General features: G+C 52.0%; 1 protein-coding gene across 1 annotated transcript; it reads right to left on the bottom strand.

Annotated features, from left to right (window-relative positions):
* Positions 1 to 950: 950 nt before the first annotated feature.
* Positions 951 to 15,893, bottom strand: DMRT3 (doublesex and mab-3 related transcription factor 3). Its single transcript, XM_077857799.1, has 2 exons — positions 15,440 to 15,893; positions 951 to 2,724 (listed from the first exon to the last, which is right to left on the bottom strand). Exons 1-2 carry the CDS (start codon positions 15,891 to 15,893, stop codon positions 1,754 to 1,756), a joined length of 1,425 nt encoding a protein of 474 aa, XP_077713925.1. The 3' UTR covers positions 951 to 1,753.
* Positions 15,894 to 22,096: the final 6,203 nt, after the last annotated feature.

Below are 22,096 nucleotides of genomic sequence, written 5' to 3'. Positions count from 1 at the left end.
TTTAAAGCACCCTGGTATGTACCTATGTCCATGAAATACACATTAGCCCAACTAATATAAGGACCTTTTTCTAATCAAACATTCTCATTCCCACAGTGCCCTAGAGAAATAAAGAAATTTTAATTTTAAATGTCTTTTCTTTTTCCCCCCTCCTGGGACCCATTCAAGGGTGATTGGCAGCTGATAGGAGCGCCCCGTCTCCCAGTGGAGGGAATATCTCAGGCCAAGAGGATTTGTCCTTCTTCCTTCCAGGCTTATTCTAGCATCGGGAGCTCTTTCTGCATCCTCGTCATGCAGAGGCTTTTATTTATGTGCTTATTTACTTCCCTTCCGCCTTCCTAAGTTTATTGTCAGACTTAAGCAGTCGTCTTTGCTTTCATGCACTTGGAAGAATGGACACAGTAAGAGAAGTGGTTGGCAGGGGCACCACTGAACAGCATTGTTTGAAAACTCTCTTTTTAAAATATCTGAGCAAGAATGCAAAAGCTACTGAGCTTAATTAATAGCAGTAAGAGCTCTCATTTATCAAGGGCTTTCTCTCTGTCAGGTACGGTGCTAAGTACTTACATTGTAAACTGTTGCATCGTTACTTTATTCTTTAATGGGACTCTCCATTATCATCCCTGCTTGTCTTGGACCCGTAGACAGGTGCCTTGGACAACAGCAGACACAAAGCGTTCTCTGACATAGAATAGGCACTAAGTATCTGCCGAAGAATTAGATGAATGAGCAGAGGGACTGAACTGAACTCTGTTCTTTGCCAATAAATTCTCCATCTCCCTAAATGCAGCCCCCCAAACTTTGCCATCCCTATCTCTCACTGAATGTCCCATTTAACTGATACCTTGATTCCTGATCCATGCGCTGGTGAGTAGCTTTGACATCGAGTTTCTCTCTTTAGAGATCCTCTTTCCACAAGTAGAAATGACATAAACGAAGATCGTCTCCTTAGTTTATTTTTTTTTTCTAGAGTCCTCAGCATGCTACATTAACCTGACAAAGCTTAATCTTGTGTTCATTTCACAATACATTTCATGCAGTTCACAGCTGTGATTGGCTTTACATTGACATTATGCATGTTTCAATTCAGCCATGTGAAAAGAATAATTCTTAATGGGAGTTTGTCTCCGAAAACTGTCCAAGCTTAAATAAGCATGTGAGCGGTTCACTCTATTCTTAAGTGCAGTCTCTCTCTAAAACGCAGGAAGGATTTTTAGCGTAAGAATATAAGGTCCCTGTGTATCGTCCATTTGCAACCGAACCACTTGCTTTATTTAGGTTTTACAAATCCTGAGGCATCCTCTTTTACAAAAACCGCATTCAAGTATACTATTTTCTCGGACATTCCGGGTTGAGTTGAGGCAGGAGCAAAAGCTGACCTTCAGCTTTAGAGATCTCCCCCCACCCCCCACCTCCCACATCAATCTTCGGTGGCCCCGGCTTTCCCAAGACTATTCTTAGCATCAGACCCTCTTTTAACAATACACATTCAGCACTAAAGCCACAGAGCAGAGCTATTTGGCATTTCCCAATGAAGTGCAAGAAATTAAATAAGTTATGTTTTTATTGCTAAGGTATATAGCATGGAGCACAGTCACTTTGTCAAACAGAAGGAGAGAGGGTATGCACAGGAGGTGGCCTCTCTCCCCGCACAGGGGGAGGGCAGGGGGGGAGGGGGAGGAGGGGGGTTTCAAATGCACAGAAAAAAAAAAAAAAAAAAGGTCACCTGGTCACACCCCCCCAGCAGTGCGCTTTAGGAGGAAGTGTTGAGTATTCTAGAGTCTGAGGAGTCGGACCTCTCGTCATAGTCCTCCTCGGCGTAGAGCGGCTGCTTGGCCACGATGGGACAGCCGTCGTCGGGGAGCGAGATGCGGGGGTCCTCGGGGGCGCGCGCGGGCAGGACCGGGGAGCCCCGGAAGACGCCGGCGGAGTTGGCGGGGAAGGGGCCCACGTACTGGGACCTCAGCTGGTACTGCTGCTGCAAGGTCATGGTGTTCCACAGGGTCACGTCGTTGGGCAGAAAGGGGCTCGACTGGTTCCTGGCCAAGGTATTCCTCAGCATCAGCGGGTACCGGGGCGGCTGGGGGAAGGGGTGCTGCAGGGGCACGGCCAGCGGGCCGGGGACCACGTTGGCCGAGTCGGCCGAGAAGCGCAGCGTGTCCGGGACCCTGAAGGCCGAGCCCACGGACCACTTGGAGGACGAGAGCGGGTAGGAGCCCAGGCCGTGTTCGAAGAGGTGCCCGTTGGGGGGCAGCACCAGCGCCTCGGGCTCGGCCGCGGTCCGCTCGGAGGCCGCCGCCGCCGACGAGCGGCTGGACAGCAGGACCTCCACGGCGCCCACCAGGTCCCCCCCGCAGCCCTTGAGGATGAGCTCCAGCACCGCCGGCTTCTGGCCCGGGAAGATCTTCTTCAGCACCTCCAGGGGCGGCCGGTTGGCCTTGAGGCTGAAGGGCAGGGACACGGTCCCCGAGGGGCCCTCGATCAGCAGGTGGCTCTGCTCCGCGGCGCACCTGGGGCTGCCGGGCCGGCTCCCGGGGGGGCCCCCGCTCTTCGCGAGCGCGTAGCCGCCTTCGTCCACCGACACCACCTCGGGGCTCTCCGGGCCGAAGCAGCCCTTGCTTGGGGCCACGTCCGGGGAGCTCCTCTGGTCCGCCTCCTTGTCGCTGAAGCTCTCGGCGTTGTCGGCCGAGCCGCCGCCGTCCCCCAGCCGCTCCTCGGCCAGATCTGGAAAGCGGACAACAGCTGGGTTAATCCTTCCCCGGTGTGGGAGGGCGCGGGAAGAGGAACAGATGTGCTGGGGCCCGAGCCCCCCACCCCCACCCCCCACCCCACCCCACCCCACCCCACCCCCACCCCCAGGCCATTTGGAAGGAGGAATGCAAGCTGGTGGGTGCCAACACGCTGGAAGCCTGCTTTTCTTCTCTTTTTTCTTTCTTTCTTTCTTTCTTTTTTTTTTTTTTAAGCAAGGGCTACACCCAATGTGAGGCTTGAACTCATGACCCTGAGATCAAGAGTCGCAAGCTCTAGGGCTGAGCCAGCCAGGCGCCCCCCCCCCCCCCCCCCCCCCCCCGCCACCCCCACCGCCACACACACCTCCGTTCAGGAAGCTTTTTTAAGAAAAGAAATCCTAACCACCTCACTGGAGAACGGGGACGGAAAAAAAAAAGACTAAAAAAGATGTAGAAATTGGAGCAATTTCTCAGACAGAGCAGCTTGCCTCAAACACAGAACAGTGATGGGATACCTATAACCCTAAAGGATGTGGCTGTCAGGGCAGTAATGATCTAAATGAAGACGCTCTGTAGGTCTAGGGATTGACGCAGCCCAGGGAAGGCCAGAAAAATGAGCTCGGGTTTGTCTCCCGGCTCCTTTTCTGCACATGAGGTGCCTGGTGTCAACTAGGGACATCATCCCACGTAGGGACACCCTATATGGGTCGTGCACCCCATATATATATATATATATATATATATATATACACACACACACACACACACACACACACACATATCCATGGAAGAGAATTTTTATATCTTAAATCCATTTCCCAGAGGCAGATTTTGTGTTAAATATGCCTCGTGAACTAGTCCTATGTTTCATCAGGTTACCATGTACCATAGCTAATCAATAGAATTTCCAGAAAGAAGCCTCTATCCACTGAAATCTTTCTTGCACGGCCACTCGAGGGACTGACAGATTTGGTCTCCTGGAGCTTGCAGTAGAGGGCAAGCAAAACCAGCTGTGAATTCTCAATGGTGGGGCAGGTCGCAGGACAGGAAGGAAACGGCTGGAGAGATTTGTCAAACTGCGTCGGGGCATGATCCTTCAATGAAACAATGCGCCCATAACTCCGGGACCATGGGGGTGCAAGAGGTAAAAACGTTTCACAAACTGTTTTATTAGTGAGGTTCATGGAGAGGATTTAAAGATACCTTCTTGAATTATACCAAAAGAAAGGAAAAGCTTCCCAAATAAAGCAGAGATTTGCTGTGAACTAAACCAGCTGCAAATGTCACATTTTGACCTAACACATTACCCCCCCCCCCCAAGGGCTAGTATTACAGCGCGAAGCGGGCAGAAAGGAGTAGGTAAGACTGGTTTGCTTGCAGTAGGAAATGCCAACAGACTTTTATAATAAAAAGAACATATTCTTTATTAGCATGCTCTGTGCAAGGAGATTTTTATCCTTTTGAAAACATTGGCTGTCTCTACTCAAAGCCAGTGTAACTGATCTAAAGATGAAAATTATTAATGACCCAGTTGTCAGGTTGTAAACAATCGCTTTGCCTGTGTTTTCTGTGGCCCTTTCTGAATAGCTTCATTGTCACCTTCTCTGTGGGCACACCTGATTATATTTAGAAAGCCAGCCGGTGAAATTTCATCATAGCAGCTGCAAAAATCTATCTCCTCCAATTTGTTTTTGTTTATTTTAAAAGCCTTAAGACAAAGGCCCGTTTATGAACATTCTTCTAACGTGAGATTTATCTTCAATATAATGGGGAAATAAAACGTTGGTCCTCCACAAAGCAATAAATAAATACCTGCCAAGCAAAGACAAATACGTCTTAAAATATGTTTAAACTGTATCAGTGCAACTTTGAGCCATAAATCTGATACAAATTCACACTTATCCCAAGTTTGCAGATTAATAAGCCACTGCTTTTTCCAATACACAATGTAAGGTTTCTATGCGGGGATCATCTGTAGCCTGCACGTATCAAGCCAACTTTGCTTTCTAGAACAGCTCTGGGATGTGCACAAGACCTGTTTTGGTAAGAGAAACTTGACATCTCCCCTCCTGCAACCCCCTAGGACAGGGGACACAGATGCCCTGTCCTCTGAGTGAATGTGTATTTGTTCTTAAACCAAAAAAGGAAAAACAACACAGAAAAAGCTTCTACAGATTCCCATTCTAAGCAACTAGACCTACCTACATTCTGACTCATGACCCCATGCATACCTCTTGGCAGTTACTCTGTCACGAAACACTTGAAAATGAGTGGACACAGTGACAGTACGTTAGCTCAGCACTGATGTGAACACATAATTGGACTTGGGCCCCTGCTCAGTGGGGCTTGGGAACACAAGCCAAATACACTCCCCAGGGAAATAGAAAATAAAATTATGCTTTAAATACTGTGTATCTCTAAACAGGGTTTTTGAATTTAACTTTAGCTTTCCTTACCTATTATTTTCAGTATCAAGTATCTGTATGCCTGTAATATGCAAGATACTGAGAGAAACAGAAAAAAAGGAAGTGAAAAATACCAGGAAGTGTAAGACTAGCCCCTAATCTGTGGGACTTAGTATCTAGTTGGGCAGATAAGATGCATGGGGATGGAGAAAAGCAAACATAGCCAGAAAGAACTTGCTTTGTATCCAGGATGATACATACTGTACACAAATGTTCACAGTGGCATCCTCCGCAACAGACAAAAGGTGGGAGCAACCCAGGTGTCCCCAGTGGATAAATGGATAAATAAAATGTGATACACACATGCAATGGAATATTAGTCTCAAAATGTAATGAAATTCTGACCCCGGGTTATGATAGGGATGAACTCTAAAAATATGCTAAATGAAATAAGTCAGTCACAAGAGGACAAATACTCTGATTCCACTTATGTGAGGTTCCTAGAATAGACAAATTCACAGAGATTGAGAGTAGAAGGATCATTAACAGGATCTGGGAGGGAGGGGGAGAGGGACAGAATGGCACTTATCCTGTCACTGGTACAGGGGATTCAGATGATAAAAAAGTTCTGGAAATGGACAGTAGTGGTGGTAGCACAACATGGTGAATATTACTCAATGCCACTACATTGTACCCCTAAAAAAAGTTAAAATAGTAAATTTTATATTATGTATATTTTACCACAATAAAAAAAAAGATAAATATGACACACAGTACACAGCAATATAAGAGATGGTGAGATTTTTTTTTTCTTTTTGAAAGCAAGAGAAACTACTGGTTCTTCTACGAAATAAGTATATAAGTACAGCTAGGAAGCTCAAAACTTAGCTATTTTTTAATGAGTGAACCTAAAAGAGGCTTCCTATTTTAAAAAATAACTTTTCCCAGGGTGTGTGGCTGGCTCAGTCCAGGGAGTTTGTGACTCTTGATCTCCAGGTAGTGAGTTCAAGCCCCACATTAAACGTAGAGTTTACTTTAAAAAAAAAAAATCTTAAATAAAAAAAAAAGATAATTTTTCCCATGCCGGATGAGCTGCAAACACTGAACACATGTGTGGAAAATGTTTTAAGGTCTCTCAACAAACTCACTCTTCCACAGAACACTTCAGTCTCCAGAAGAAAGTGATTCAAAGCACAGAAGTTTAGCCAAAGGGAGCTAGAGAATGATGTCCCAGTTAATCTGACACATCTGCCATTACGAAAATGTAGTATTTTTTTTCCCCAAAATGGCAAAAGATATACAATCCTGAAGTACTGGATAGTGGATGACAAGACTATAAACCTGAAAATACAGAATTCTACTCTTGTGCCTATGTTCCTGTTCTGCAGAACAAGCCACAACAGAATCTTATATGGGGTGCCAGCTTGCTCACCAGCTGTGAACCCCCAGGACTGCAAGGGCCCCTGCCTTTCTGATTTCTTGTGCCACCCTGCTACGTGGCATGCCCAGAGCAGCACGTGCTTCTGGTAACTTCTCAGGGGGAGTGGTGATGGTGGTGGGCTGGGCTGTGCCCATTCATCCACACTGTCTTCTCAGGTTTCAGGGCAGTCGGCCTCTCCAGCTTGGGTGTCCAGGCGATGGCCAGATGGGAAAAAAAACAAAAAACAAAAAACAAAAACAAAACAAAACAACCTAACAGGGTGTCAGAGGAATGAAGTCTAAAAAGTAGAAAGTCAGGGTATCCCAACCAACTGGGCTCAGTGCTGCTGATACCGTGTTCAAAGGGAAGACCTAGACCTTGAAGGAAGCGGGGAGTGGGACACACCCAAGGCTTTTGTGCACCTGAGCCCCGCATAAAAGTCCTCCTACAGGCTGGTGGGTGAGCAAGATCCCTCTCAACGGCCAAGGCTGTTGGGGTTGCAAAGCTGGACAAGGCAAGACTAGCCTCTCACCTTGTGCCAGGAGTCCCTCCTCACCATCATAATTTCTGAAGGGCAGACTGCAGAGCCCCTGCAATTTTGTGGCACTATGGTATCTAGTATTGGATATACAGCTGTACCTACACTGGATGTATTGTAAATTGTTCTATAAATACAGACTTTCACGAGTAATTATAGAGGGTGGGTTTTGAGCTCAGTGATAAAGGGTAACTTAATAATGGGTGTTTCTTTACATCTCTAGGTTTTTTCCCCCCTAAATGAACTTTATGAAATGTTCGTGTTGGTTTAAAACACAAAGGCCTTTCTAGATACAGAAATGTGACACTGCCAACCAACAAAATGAAAAGGGAAATAGTCCCCGAACACTTGACCCTCTTTCTCCTCGAACCTAACACCCTAATTCCTAGGACATAGACAGTAAGAATATACTCCAGCTGATAACATTTTTACCCCTAGCATCTGGGTGCAGGAAGCCATGCCTACTAGTCAAAAAAGTAGAAAGACACAAATTTCATTTGATATTCCAAGTCACCTATTGGAAGTGATACAATCTGCTGTTTCTAAGGCTTAAACAGACAGGTATTTTTAAAAAGTCTTACTACTCACTCTTCAAATTCATATTTTTCGTGATATAGACATGCTCCTAGCCACCCCTGAGCTAAACCCTTCACTCGGGTCAAAATATGTAAAAGAAGTAGATATTCAATTAAGAAGGAAATTTTTTCTATCAATAATATGCTACCAACTTCAAAAAAATACATAAGCCTTAAGATAGCTACAAGACCTTTTTTTTTATCCCCTTTTGCTACAGACTTTAGGGAAAGAAACTGAACACTCACACAAAAGTGACTTCCAATCTAAAACTACAGTTTGTGGAGCGCCTGAGTGGCTCAGTGGTTGAGCATCTGCCTTCAGCTCAGGTCATGATCAGGTCCTGGGATGGAGTCTCACATTGGACTCCCCACAGGGAGCCTGCTTCTCCCTCTGCCTATGTCTCTGCCTCTCTCTTTGCGTCTCTCATGAATAAATAAAAAATCTTTAAAATTAAATAAAACTATGGTTTGCAAAATCTTTCCTCCTTTAGAGGACTTTTTAAATATGAAAATGTAGTTATATATATATATACACATTTTAAAGACCTAGGGATCCCTGGGTGGCGCAGCGGTTTGGTGCCAGCCTTTGGCCCAGGGCGGGATCCTGGAGACTCTGGATCGAATCCCACGTCGGGCTCCCGGTGCATGGAGCCTGCTTCTCCCTCTGCCTGTGTCTCTGCCTCTTTCTCTCTCTCTCTCTCTGTGACTATCATAAATAAATTTAAAAAAATTAAAAAAAAATAAAGACCTAGGTATTCATTTCAAATAGTTTGGTAAGCCAACCACACATGTGAAATAAACACAAAAATGGAGACTCTTTCAGGCTTAAATGTGGTGGGTTTTTTCCATTCTATCCCATTATACCTACAAAAATATTATATTGAATGAAAACACAAAAACATTGGCATAGAGAGGAACATTTCCTAGAACAAAAGTCACTGGACTTTTTTTTCTTTTGAAATCATGTCATTTTGGGACGTGGATTGTATGGCCTCTTATGCTGACTTGAGCTTTAGGGGACACACCTCTGAGTGTACCCTGATGAGTGGTTTTCTAAGCACCCAAATCTTAAAGCAATGACAGGGAAAAAGCCCAGGCAGGACCTGGTGCTTCTAGAAGAGACCAATGGCCAGTCAGAACGCTAACAGGAGACACACGTTTTTACATTTCTGTTATCTTTATCTCACACTAGAAGTGCTGAATCATAAAAAAACAAAAAACAACAACAACAACAAAACCAAAACCTGAGTGGCTGAAAATCTAAAGTACAGCAGGAAATGAGTATCAGTGGAAAATCTTTTTCTTTCTGAGTTGGTGAGGGTTGGGGGAGGACCTGTGAAGAGTACAAATCGTCACGCTTTGCTTTTTAAAAAATCATTAACATAATATAATAACATAACATAATCATTAATAATATATGGAGGAATCAGGATGGTTCCTTGGGATCAACATCTGGGGGGAACACTGCTATAGAAAGAGCAGAACTTAAGAAAATAAAACTTGCAATGGTGGACTTCGTACATCCTGCAAAAATTGAGTTTTGACCCCTTCAGTGACTCAGGAACGCTTTTCAAGAAGCAGGAGAAAAATCATCTATAAATCCACATGTTCATTGGGAACTGACAGAAATGCAGCTCTCTATTCATCTGTTTAACAGAAACCCTTAAGTCTCTCACCATGCCCCCAGCACTTATTAGGTAAGATTACACAGAGCTGATCAAAACATTGCCTCTTGGTCACTGAGAGGCTTGCAGTTTAACTAGTCTTCTGCAAAATTTTTCCACGTTATCCGTGCGGTTGGTCATATTTTACATTAAAACACAGCAAATCACCTCGAGGGCCAGCCGCTGGGCAGGCTAAGGTGTATTCATAGGGTTCACGCTGTTGTAAACATTGGCACGTAGAGACAATGGTTGCAACAAATACTCATATTGAACTAACAGAAGTAATAAGCGGTGAGAGCAGAACACCAATCCCAGCTCCGTAAAACGTACGCCTGCCTGGTCACTGGAAGCAGAAACAGGGATGAGAGATTCAGTAAAGAACTGACCCGTTCTGAATGTTCGGTTTTCCACAATACTGTTAATTTCGGTATTGTAATACTGTTAATTCAGTTGACTGTGCTTGTTTTTTAATAGCTGTTTAATTAGAAAATAAAATGGAAAAAAAACCCACCAAGTTTTTTCGTTTTAGCTTCTTTAGAGAAGAGACAAGGGGGTGACTCACTAGCCTGTAGGACGCTGGAGAGTGACATGACCTAATCCCAAGGTGATGGACCTGGGAGGACCAGTTGTTCTACTACTTGGGCCCTGATCTCTGCCACGAGCTCCCATGCGTCCCTCACTTCCAGGCCCACTGTGCCATTAGGGCCACGCGGGACTAGACATGAAAATCCAGAGATCAGAGGAGCCAGAACAGGTTAAAAAGCCAAAGAAAGGAGGAAAACAAGAGGGGAGGCAGAGGGGATGGAGAGGGAGAGGGGAGAAAGGGAGGCAGGCAAATAGATTAGGAGCTCCATCCTCTTCTGTCAGGAAGAAGTGCAACATTTCCAGAACGGGGCTCCAAGTCCTCCAGGGACATTGATTTATGAAGATTTACTCACTTTCTCTCTGTAAAGCTGTTAGCAGAAAGTGCTGACTGGCCACAGCAAAGAATTTCTCATCAATGCTCTTTGATTGTATTTTGCAAACAAAATGCCTGTTGCTTGGTAACATTTCACTTGAGCCTGACCTTCCCCGAAAGTTATTGCTATCAGATTCGATTTACACTGTCCTCCTGTGATTACTGTAATCTTTTAAACCCGGGAGTTCATCCATCAGGGAAAAGAAAAGTTGGTTGTGTAAGTCGAGAGCACAGCTATCCACCAGATTTATAACCCAGAGGAGTGTGTTGGGGGGGGGGGGCTCGTTCTCGGATGGCAGTGGGCCTGTGGTGGCCAGACATGAGGGGATAACACCCTTTTTTCCTGTCAGCCCTGTCCTCGGCACCACAAGAGGATCACCAGAGGCTCCCCAGAAAGAAAGAGAAGCTGGTGGATGCCCCGGAAGACCCCCACACTGAGGGGCGACTGGCGCTGGGTGGGGACTGCCTAGGCCCAGGGTGGCCAGATAGGATGCCAGGACACCCATTTACATTCGAACTTCAGATGAATAACGAAAAGCTTTTTAGTTGCAGTATGCACCCTGGATTATATTTTTTAAAGATTTAATTTATTTATTCATGAGAGACACAGAGAGGCAGAGACATAGGGGGAGAAGCAGGCTCCCTGCAGGGACCTCGATAAGGGACTGGTCCCAGGACCTGATCATAACCTGAGCCCAAGGCAGATGCTCAACCACTGAGCCACCCAGGTGCTCAAACCATGCAATATTTGACATCCTTTTTTTTTTTTTTTTTGGCTATTTGCACATTTTTTGTGCTAAATCTGGCAACACACCGAAGCTGAAGCTCCGGAGGCAAGGAGGCAGCAGGGAGGGAGCAGGAAGGGCATGGGGGGCTGCGGGCTCCTGGGCCCTGTAGTGCAACCCCCAGAGTGAGCCAGGAGGGAGCCTGTAGCACCCGAGCCTATGCCTATGAGCTAGCTGGCCGTGTGCGCCTGTCCTAGGGCCCCGCTGCCCCCCCTCCATGATGGCCCGCCCCTGTCCCCCTCCGGACCCTGCCCAAGCCCTCTGCCTGCACCACCTGAGCTGCGCCATGGTTTGGAAGAGACCATGACTTCAGGACCTCAGGACGGTTTGCTCCTCTGCATTTGGTTGGTTTTGTGTTTCCAAGCGCAACTGAAAGCAGGTTCCTTGCCCCAAATCAAGGTGTCTTAAATAACCAGATCCCATCTTTAAAATTTGTAAACCCATTTCATGAATGACTTTGAAGTCTTTCCCGCTTTTTCGTTTGCTTCTGTCCTATCATCACCAGGATTTCCCATTACGGCCTGGACTGGTGATCCCGTAACAATCATGGTACTAGCAGGTGCATCTGTCTCTTTAAATAATAATAATAATAAGTAAAAGTACATTACTTAGGAAGCAGATGGGACAGGACCCAATCAAGCTGGAGCAAAAAAGCACAGAGCTGGCATTAGGTTGCTAAGACGGGCGGAGCAGGAGGTAAAACTAAATAGTTTTCCATAATCACCTGACTTCTCCCCTGCCCTATAGGTCTCTTGTTTGCTCCTTTCCAGGAGACCCACTCGTGAAGGGAGCTCCTGCTTTCCTATCTGATCCTCTTCTTCTGTCCTAACCAAATACGCTGGTTTTTTTAAATTTCTTTTTCCTTTAAGAACATTTGAAGGAACTTGTGTACCTATTCATTTTGTAGACAAATGTAGGAAGTATCTATAGCCACAGGTCTTTCCTTGCACAGCTCTAGGGGACCCAGGACACTCTCCTGGAGCGAAAAGCTGGCCGTGGGGGAAGGGATGAGAACACAGGTATGTAACTTTAGCTTCTCACCTTGGTCCTGACCCTTAACTTTCCTCAGCTCTAGAGCTTACGTCCTGAAAGTCTGGCTTGGCTGGTTGAAGCTGCTGACTCAGATACAGTAAGATCTGAAAGAAGCTGACACTTCCCAGGCTATTTTCATGGGGGGAGGCAGGAGGGTGAAGAGGCTGAAGAGGGAATTTAGGAGAGTAAGTGAGTCAATGCTACAAAGAAGCTAAAATTAGAATCTCAGGCTCAATCAAAATTTATTACTATGAGGCCGTTCATAGACGAACATCAAGACGAACAGCAAGAGAAATGTACACCCAGAAGGAAAAAAGAACGCTCCAATACAGAACTAGAATTAATAACATTAGACTATGAAAAATTCTCCTTCAAGCCACTGCCACCTTGGAAAGGATGCTCAGCGAGCTTACTACACTTTTGGGTTAAAATCACCCTCATTCCTTTAAAGAATCTGAAGCAGATTTTTAGAGATTTCTTTCAGCAACAGAACTCAATTTTGGTGTTAACGTGTCACTCCCCTAACAGGGTGTTTTTCTTCCAGCAGTGTCCAAGAAACATACCCTTCTCTGGGGCAAGTGGTTTTTCTCAAGGATTTCTGGAGAGGTAAAAGGACTCCTGAGTTTCTGCACCTGTGTTTGTATCCAACAACAAAAAGGCATATGTCTCCATAGCTATGTACAAAAGAGGCCCTTTGCAAAAAGAACCAATGGCATTTTTGACATAGATCTCACAGACAAATCTGTAGAATGTGCCAGCAGGTATTTAGATTCCTAATGGTCTGTGAGCTTACGGTACATGTGGACCTACTATTCAAATAGAGCTTTACTTCTCTAAACATAGTGATCTATTTGTCCAGGATGGCATGTTACATACGTTCCCAAAACAACTGCAAAAAGGCATAATACAGACAGTAACTGGGATTCACATCTAGACAGTTTTCCCTAACTTAAACTCAAAAGAAGCTTTCTCCATATAAAGCATTGCATAGAACCGATCCCCTTGTAAGCTTGCCTTCCTAATGGGAAATAATTATCTCTTCTTTTTCTCTCTCCTCCCACCTTTGGATTGGTGATTGGCTTTTTCCCCTTAAAGAATGGAATTATGGGGTCGAACCAATGGAAAGAAGAGAACAAAAGTTATATAAATGAATATGCATAGTATGCAGCCTGAAGAATTGGAAACTAGGCTTTTTGGTCTCTGAGGGCTCAGTGCTCCAAAGCCACCACTCTGACCCCTCCTCGTGGTAAATCCTAGTCTCCTTTTCAATCCCTTGTTTTTCAATTTGGAAGGCTCAGGCGATCCCTGAATAATTGGTTTGGAGTCAGAGAGCACGCACCAGGTCTGGTTTGTCCAGTTGAAATCTGCCTCCCTCTTATATTCCCCCAAGGCGTGCTACCGCAGCTGCTACCCCGCCTTCCTTCCGGCTCCCACTACCCCCTCCTCCCCTGGTTGTTTGGGTTTTGCGACTCTTTAGAAACTTGAACTTTGGCTATCCCAAAGACTGGTTTGAAGACTGAAGAGCACAGAATGTGAAAGAATGCCCTCTTGGACAAAGACTCCAGAACCCAATGCCCTTGGGGCGCTGCTGGGCAGATGGGCCACTGCAAAATGCTACTACCCTTGGCCTACGCAGACTCCTGCTCTGATGTTGGGGAAATGAAGACAGAGAAACTGGAAATGCAAAGGCTAAGGAAAGCTAGTGGCAGGGATCAACTTCTAGAACTGAGACACAACTCTCCTAGTTACTCATCTCAACTTAAAGGAGAAAGCAGAAAGAATTTTCTTGAATCTTCTTTCTCCCCGCCTCCCATTTCTCTATGGCAAATCTACACATACAAAGAGATGAGAGGGACAAAAGATTGACGGGGCATGTGTGTGTGCGTTGGGGGGGCAGGTGCTCATTACTCACAGATATGCTTATACCCTACTTTGGATTAAAGAGCCACAAAATCCATGTTCAGCAAGCTGTCCTCTGCCATAAAACGCCCAGGCCTACTCTTCACGTAAGATGTAAGAGCTTCAGACCTGCAGAGCATAACTGAGCAATAGGACAGCCGACCTGTGCCATCCATGCTTCCTGTCCACTCACTCGTGAGTCTGCATTTCCCCAGCTCCATACAGCAGTCCAGTGCTCCCCGAAAGCATCTTTCCAAAAGCCAGGGTTAATGTCTTTTTTTGGGGGGGGGGTGGAGAGGAGTGGTGTAGGCAGAAGCTCTATCACAGTTCTACCTACAGGAGGGCTCTGGGCCTTCCAGGGTCTTCCTTTCCCAAAATTTTAGCAGCGCTTCTCTCCCCCTTCCTGGGCAGATGGGGCTTTTTTGCTTTGTACATCTGCCCCAGCCCAAGGGAAACACCAAACACACATCTACTGAATCCCAGCAGCCAAAAATCAAAGGAGCACTTGGGCTGGGTAGGATGACAAGCTAGAGATTCCCCAGGAGGAAAGAGACTCAACCTGGGTCTGCAGGCCTGGGGAGAAAGCAGATGATGGAAGCTGGGAGGTGGGGTGTGGGAATACAGGCACCTCCAAGACTCTGGGCAGACCCACCCTCTCTACACAGCCCAGCAGAGGAGGAAGGGAAGGGGCGGTGAGAGCGCCTTTGCTCTTAGCAGCAACAGGCCCACCACACCTGCCTGGAATCAGAAAGGGCTGGGCAGAGGTGTCCTCCGCCGCCATAGGTCAAGTTTTATTTGTTTTTCTTTAAACCACAGAGACAACCGAGGACGCCTGAGGAACGGTGGTAAACCATCTGGGCAGCTCTGCAAGCTCCGGGTGCGGGTGCGCCAGAGTCCGGCCGCCACCGGTTCAGGAAGCTTTCTGGCCCTTTTCAATGAGGCTGCTACATGGGGCTTCCTTCAGATCGCAAGAAGCTGGAAGCCACAGCGCGTTACTAGAAAGGCTTCTGGGTCACTCGAAGTCCCCGGCCCGCGAAGCACGCCCGGCTCGGACTCGGCCAAGCCTTGGCCTGCCCATTTACCTGCGCCCACCTGTCCCAGCCTCCAAAGGCGAGGCCCTCGATGCTCGCAGCCTGGGAAGCCTGGCCTCGCCGTGGGGTGTGCGCCCGCGTGGGTTTTAACTTGGTCCCGCTTCGACCTCTTTATGTGCCGGCCGAGGCGACCACGTCCCCCCTTTTTACCTGGGGAGCCCGGCTTCCACCGGCTCGGGGTCCGGACCGCAGGCCGGCCTGCGCCCGGAGAGTGGGGACCGGCTCGGCGGGGTGGGGCGAAGGCCCGAGCACCTCCTCCGGTAACTGGAAGTAAACTGCGAAGTTTCCTCCCGCGCGGCGCCGGCGCCCGCGCCCGCGCCCGCTCCCGCCCGGCGGCTCTTACCTGGCTTGGCGAGGGGCGCCTGCAACGCCCCGGGCTGCGGCTCCGAGGCCCAGCGCAGCGCGGCGGCGGCGGCCAAGTCCGCGGCGGGCCGGGGCGGCGGCGGCTGGGACGGCTGCGAGGTCTGCGGCGGCGGCGGGGCGGCGGCGGCGTCCCCCGGCGGCGGGGCTCCCGGCAGGGCGCGCAGCGAGTCCGGGATGAGGCTCTCGAGGCTCTCGTTGGCCTGCTGCCGGCGCAGCGCCACCTGCGCGGCCATGACCCGCTGCCGCTCGATGATGAGGATGCACTTCTCGCAGGTGCAGTCCTTGAAGCGGCAGTAGCGCTTGTGGCCCTTGAGCCAGGACAGCACGCCGTGGTTGCGGCAGCGCGCACACTTGGGCGTGCGCTGCAAGGGCGCCCGCGGCGGCTGCGACACCGGGCCGCCCATGTACAGGTAGGGGGAGCCGTAGCCGTTCATGTCCGGGACTCCGGGAAGGGCGGGCGCGAGGGCGGGCGCGAGGGCGCCGGCCGGCGGGGCAGGGAGGCCGGCCCCGGGGCGGCCCGCGGGCGGCGCGGTCCTCGGTCCCGCAGCCCCGGCGGCCGCGTGCGCTCCGGGGCGGCGGGAGGCGCGGCTGCGGTCGTCCCGGGCCCCGCGGCTGCTCGGCGATCCCGCCAGCGGCGGCCTCGGCCCGCACGTCCCCCCCGGCCGCCGGGGCGCTGCGGCGGCTGCGGAGAGCCGGCGAGAGCTGGGTTGAGGTCTGAGCAGCGCGTCTGCAGCTCCCGCGCGCGCCGGCCGGCCCGGCACCTCCTCCGCCGCCGCCCTCCCCCACCCCTCCTCCCTCCCTCCGCCACCCCACCCCCACCCCCACCCCACCCCACCCCACCCCCGGGGTCCCGAGCTCCTGGCACTCCCCGCTCCCCGCCTTCCTCCTTCCCGCCCGCGCCCCCGGCGTCCCTGCACTTCACCTTCCTCGCCACCTGCCGCCAGGCCACTCGGGCGGGGGGCGCTCACGGCCCCCGGCTCCGAGCTCCCCACGCTTTGCCCGACTGCGGCGCTCCGGGGACGCGGCGGGGCACTCGGGGCGGGGACGAGGAGGACCGGCGGGGGCGAGGCGGGGTGCCCGGAGGCCAGTGAGGTGGCCGCTCCCCTCGCCCCTTCCCCTCCCCGCCGGCCGGATTTGGCGGCTCCGAGCCCGAGGCCGCTTCCATCCTCACCCCCGGCGGCGGAGAGGGCTCCGCGCGACCCGGAGCCTCCCGGAGCGCTCGGGGGCACTCGGGACTCGGCCGGAGCCGCGAAGCCTTTTAAATGGGGGCGAGCCAGGCCCTGCGGCCACTGGCAGGTGGATTGGGGTTAGGCCGGTGGAATTGGTCAGGAAATTTTGGCTTTCCTGAGTCCCTCTGGCAACAATTTTTTTTTTCTTTTGCTGCTGTAGAATAAAATAAATGTTTATGAAAACCTGCTGGCTCAAGGATGACAATCCATTTTGCAGGCTATTTCAAAGGGGAAAACAGGCCTTCCCCCACCCCCCCCAAACCCTGGCGTTGATTTTGTTGCTCTACCCTCCTCTTGTTTTATTTCTGTCCCGGAAGGCCAAAGGCCGGGAAGTGCTCTTATGGAGGATCTGTTCAAGTGCACAGCCTAAACTTTCTGACAGCTGTCGCAGGAGCCACGTTAGCGCCCCACAAGTTATGGGATGTGATGGTCTCCCCTCTGCCCTGCCCCACAGCCATGGTTACCATCAAACCGAGGTCTGGAGTCATCCAGTTCAAATTCCCACAGACTCAGTGACTGAGTTATGGATAAGGGATGGGGCCATCTGCCCCCCACTCCGCCCAGCCCCCGCGTCTTTGGGTAGGGGGGCAAGAGCGCCCTTGCACAGGATGACAGCATCACACTTTGTTTAAACTGTTATCCGCTTGTCTCTAATCTATGAGTACTAGTTTGGCCTCATGCAGACCACCGCTAGAAATGCACAGGGAAGATTAAGCAAACACACACACACACACACACACACACACCACCGCTGGAAAACAAAGAAACAAACGAAAACAGGAGGATACTGGGTAGCACCACAGTTCAGTGCAAAGCGGGGGAGATGGGAACCTTCGTTAGGGAGGCTCCTGAGAGAACTCTGAACTCATCTCCCTGAGGTCTGAGCAAGTCGAAGTCAAGATGAATCCGCAGCAGTGGCCAACCCTTTGGCTGCACTGCGCCCCTCGTCCCCTCGGGGAGGCCTTTTTCTCTCTGCACTGCCCTGAAAGCAAACAAGCAACAGGAAACGTCCTTCTGTGTTTGCTGTGAATTCAAGGAGAATGTCGCCAGGCATTCTGGCGGCCAACTCTCCACCCCAAAGGTGATTGGAGAAGGGAGGAGGATTGAAAAAGTTACCCGGTTGTGTGCATTTCCCTCGAAGCCTATAGCTGACCCCCTTTGCAGACTAGTCAAGGAGTTGGGGATTGATGGATGCTGGCTTGGGGGGGCGGAGTAGCATGCGTTAGTGTTAGCCTTGGGAGGCCTCCCCCTAAGCTGCAAGGGCACCCACCCTTCCAGCACCTCTCGTCCCTTATCCCTTCACTCCCATCTCCCAACCTTATCTAGGAAAACCCTAAAACACTACAGCTGGAAGGAACTTCATAAGCTCTGGGGACTGGATGCTAAGGTCACTGGGACCCCTGGGGGCCAGAGGCTAGGAAATGCGAGTTGTTGGTGAGTCCCTTCACGTAAAGAGACACAAGGAGCAAGGGGCGTCTAGAATGACACTGAATCTTGCGGAAGCCTCTGGACCTCTTGGGAATGCAAAGACTTTAGACTTTTTTCAGACACGCATCTCCCAATCTTCTCCAAATGGTCAGGAAAACTAGAGGGTATAAGTAAATCAGGAGTAAAAGATTTTTTAAAGGACAAGAAGAGCTCTCAAAACAGGTTTGGGGTGGTGGGGGCGGCATTCCCACCCCCAAGACGACCTCCTTTCCTCCCTCAGTCACCTAGCCACCCTATCCCTTTGCCACTCAAACAGTCTGGCATTATTTGGTCCGGGGCCCCGTTTCACTCCACTGCACATCGGGGGCTGAGATCTAAATACTCATTTGATATAGCGCAATAATCCTTTTCTCATATTTGATGGGAATGTTTTCCATATCCCAGTATTTGACAACATCTCCCTATAGGAACAGGTTTGTATTTATGTTGGTAAAATGTCCCCTGCCTCAAAGTCTATTGTAACCCAACACCTGACAACCCCGAGTCCCATTTCTGTTTGCAGAAAGGGTTTATTCAAGCACATAATGGGATCCCAGCAGAAAGCCTTTCAGAACAAGGGGCTATGGTAAACTTCACCACATGAACTCCGTTTCCAGGGCTATTAAGCTTTTAATTGGAAAATAGCAGAGGAAATTTCAAGGTGACTATAACGTGTTAGCAGTTAGTGTGGAGAAGAAAAGCCCAAGCGGGAATGAATGTAGAAAGCATATGGTCCGAATCACGTTTAGGAGGAGCGGCCTGTTCTACTAAGTCCCCGCCACTTAGGCACTTCTGGGAAAAATCATCAAAGACATTGGAAAGGGAGCGAGGAGGATTACAAGTTAATGTAACCTCGCTAGATTGGATCCACTCACGTTCTGCGCTGGGTGGTGCGTGCGCTCAGGCCACAATTAACTAGGTAAAATTGTGACAGGTTATTAACAGCGAAAGCGTGAAAGATAATGGGCGTATGTCGTCGTCTTTCTCTTGGCGCACAATCTCGTGGTGCGTGCATATTTAAAAGCTGGGAGTGCAGATGCCCTCGCTGAGAAGCCGAGGATGTTCTGACTCCAACCCCAGGAGTCCTGGTAGATGTTCCTCACCGCAAAAAAAACAAAAACACAAACACACACACACACAAAAACCCCACTTAATCAAAAGGACAGTTTCACATTGTCCGGGATGTAGAATGCAGCAGGAAATTTTCTGCTTTGCTGGATTCTCATGGAGGGGGAGGTCAGGGTTCCCATTTTCCGTTTTAATCGCCACCACGGTGACGTTGGAGACCAGGGCGTGCAGAAAGCCCCGAGAATGCAGGAAAATGAGCTCCCACTCCCGCCCCCACCCCCGCCCGCGCGTGAACCTCTCGGCTCTCATCCCGTCCGCGCCTCTAGGCATTGCTGCTCTTTGGCCAGCTTCGAATTCAAAGTGGGGAACGAATGTCCGGTGAGGCGGTGGGGCAACCCGCAATCGGTTTCTTGAGGTGACAATAATGCCCTTGTTCTCCCTCATTTAATTGGGGAAGGACTCCTGCGCACGGCCCACAGCATCCCCGTAGCCGGCCCGGCCGGCGGGCGCCGCGCACAGGACACAGGCCGCGTGCGGCCGGGGGTGGGGTTGGGGGGGGCGAAGGAGCTCGTCCCGCGGGCCGGGAGACGCGACTGAGCAGAAGGCTGGGCCAGGGCGGGCCTGTCCCCACGCCAGGTTGGCAGTGGGCGACCCGAGCTACTTAAGGGCCTAGGCCTTCTTACGTAAACGCGGTGTAGACCAGCCCGCGAGCCCCGCGTAGACTGTGCAGGTGGCGCTGCTCGCTCGAACCCTCGGAATCAGGGGCTCCTGCCTGGGCACGAGCGCTCCCACTCGTGCACAGGCCTCAGACCCAGCGCCTACACCAGGCCGCCCTCCCCCATCCTTCGGGGTGGGGGTGAGGAGGGGTGGGAGGTGTCGCCCCAGCTTTGCTTCATCCGAGGGGCCCGCTGAGCACCGACCTCTGCCTCGCGCTTCGCAGGGCGAAGTGGAAAAGCGCGTCCTCGCTGCGCTGCCCACGGGGCCCGGCCCGCGGCCGCTCCCCCTGGAGGCCCGGGGCGCGCGCAGGGGCTGGGGCTCCCGGACCCCGCCCGGCAGCAGGGACAGCAGGGAGCCGGGTCGGCTGGGGGCAGCGCAAACCCCAGCAGCTTTCTGAGCGAAGGGGAAACACCAGGCGCTCTCCCAAGTGGGAGCAGCGCGGACCTCGGAGCACTTAGGAGATCGGGTTTCCCCTGCGACGTTAACCTTCAAAACAGAACTAAAAGGACGAGGAAATCTTCTCAACTGCTCTGGGCAACCCTGGGGGACACAGGGAAACTGTCTCCAGGCCGGAGCTCGCTCTCGCGGCGTCGGTGCAGCGCCTCCCCCGAGCCAGCCGCGCTTCCAGGACGCTCTCCTCCTCCTCCTCCACCCCCGCCCCGCCGGCCCTCTCGGAACAAAGCCGCGCTGCAGAGGGGGCGGGCGGCTGTGCGGGGTCCCGGGAAAGGCGCCCCAGCCCGGTTCTGGGGCCCGGGGCCGGCCGCGAGCTCCACGCACGGAAGCCTGGGTGGGGCGGGAGCGCGATGCCCTCCTGGGGCGCCCCACGCCCGGGACCCAGGCCCAGACCCCGACTCCCGCCCCGCTCGGAGCCGCGGGGGAGGGGCGACTTCCGGAGCTCCGGGCCCCGCCCCAGCCCCCCGCGCCCCGCGCCCCGCCCCCGGCCCTGCTCGCCCCGCCCCCGGCCCTGCTCGCCCCGCCCACCTCCCGGGGCCGCGGCGGCCCGCTCCCAACTGCTGCAAAGTTTGCGGGTGGCTCGGGGCTGCCGGGCGGAGGGACCCGGGCGCGGTAGGGGCCGAGGGGGGCGCGGGGAGCAGGCTCTTCCCGGGGCGAGGCGGGCGAGCGGCCGGCGTGCGGGGGCTCAGGCCTTGCCCGCTCGTGTGCCCGCAGAGGAGGGCGAAGGCCCGGCGCCGGGGTCCGGGCCGCTTGTCGCTAAGGCGGCCGCCGGGCAGGGCCGAGAACAATCCCTCTGCTTCCACCCGCTGCCCTCGGGTGTTTCTGGGAGACGCGTGGCGCTTTCCATCCAGCGCTCTGAATACCACTTGATGCAAAACGTCAAAAAGCGGTGCAGGGTGTGTGCGCGCGTGAAACCGGTTGGGCACCCAAGTTCACGCCAAGCGGAGGGCGTCGGTGGTCACGCGTGCGCGGCGGCCAGGTGTCCACGGGGTGCACGGGGGGCAGCGGCCACGGCGCGCAGGTCCGCCTCGCTCTCCTGGCGGGAATCGCGGTTTCGTGCGTGAGTGTCGGCGGGAGCCCCTGCCGCGGGTCCCGCAGTGGCGGTGGCAGCGAGGAAGCAGGGTCACCACGGTCGCCCTGGGCCTCTCCGGAAGCTTTCCCTGACCCCCTAGTTCCGCGGCGCGGGGTCCGCAGCTCATTAGTAGCAGGACTGCAAGGGACACCCGAGGGGGGGCGCCGGCCGCGCGGCAGCCGCAGGTGCTGGGAGGACAGACGCCTGCAGCCCCCGCAGGAGCTCGACGCGGCTCAGGGGAAAGGCACGCGTTTTTTGGGGGGGGGCCACCGCCCCACGTCTCGTGGTGGCAGCTTGCCCAGCGTCCCGGAGGGTAGGCTTGGTGAGCCTACCTCAGTTTCCCCGTTGGAGCTGCAGAAAAGGCTCAGGGCTGTCCCCTCCGACTGCCAGACGTGCAGGGGACGCCCGACACCTACCCATACTTACACGTGTTTTAAGATTTTTTTATTCATACATAAGAGACAGAGAGACACAGGCAGAGGGAGAAGCAGGCTCCATGCAGGGAGCCTGATGCGGGACTCGATCCCAGGTCTCCAGGATCACGCCCTGGGCTGAAGGCGGCACTAAACCAGAGGCACCCGGCCTGCCCCCACACACGGGTTTTGCACACGTGTACACCACACACTCCACA

This window comes from Canis aureus, chromosome 1 (genome assembly GCF_053574225.1).
Source record: "Canis aureus isolate CA01 chromosome 1, VMU_Caureus_v.1.0, whole genome shotgun sequence".
Classification (NCBI taxonomy): Eukaryota; Metazoa; Chordata; class Mammalia; order Carnivora; family Canidae; genus Canis; species Canis aureus.
This window is presented reverse-complemented; position numbering and strand designations above follow the sequence as displayed.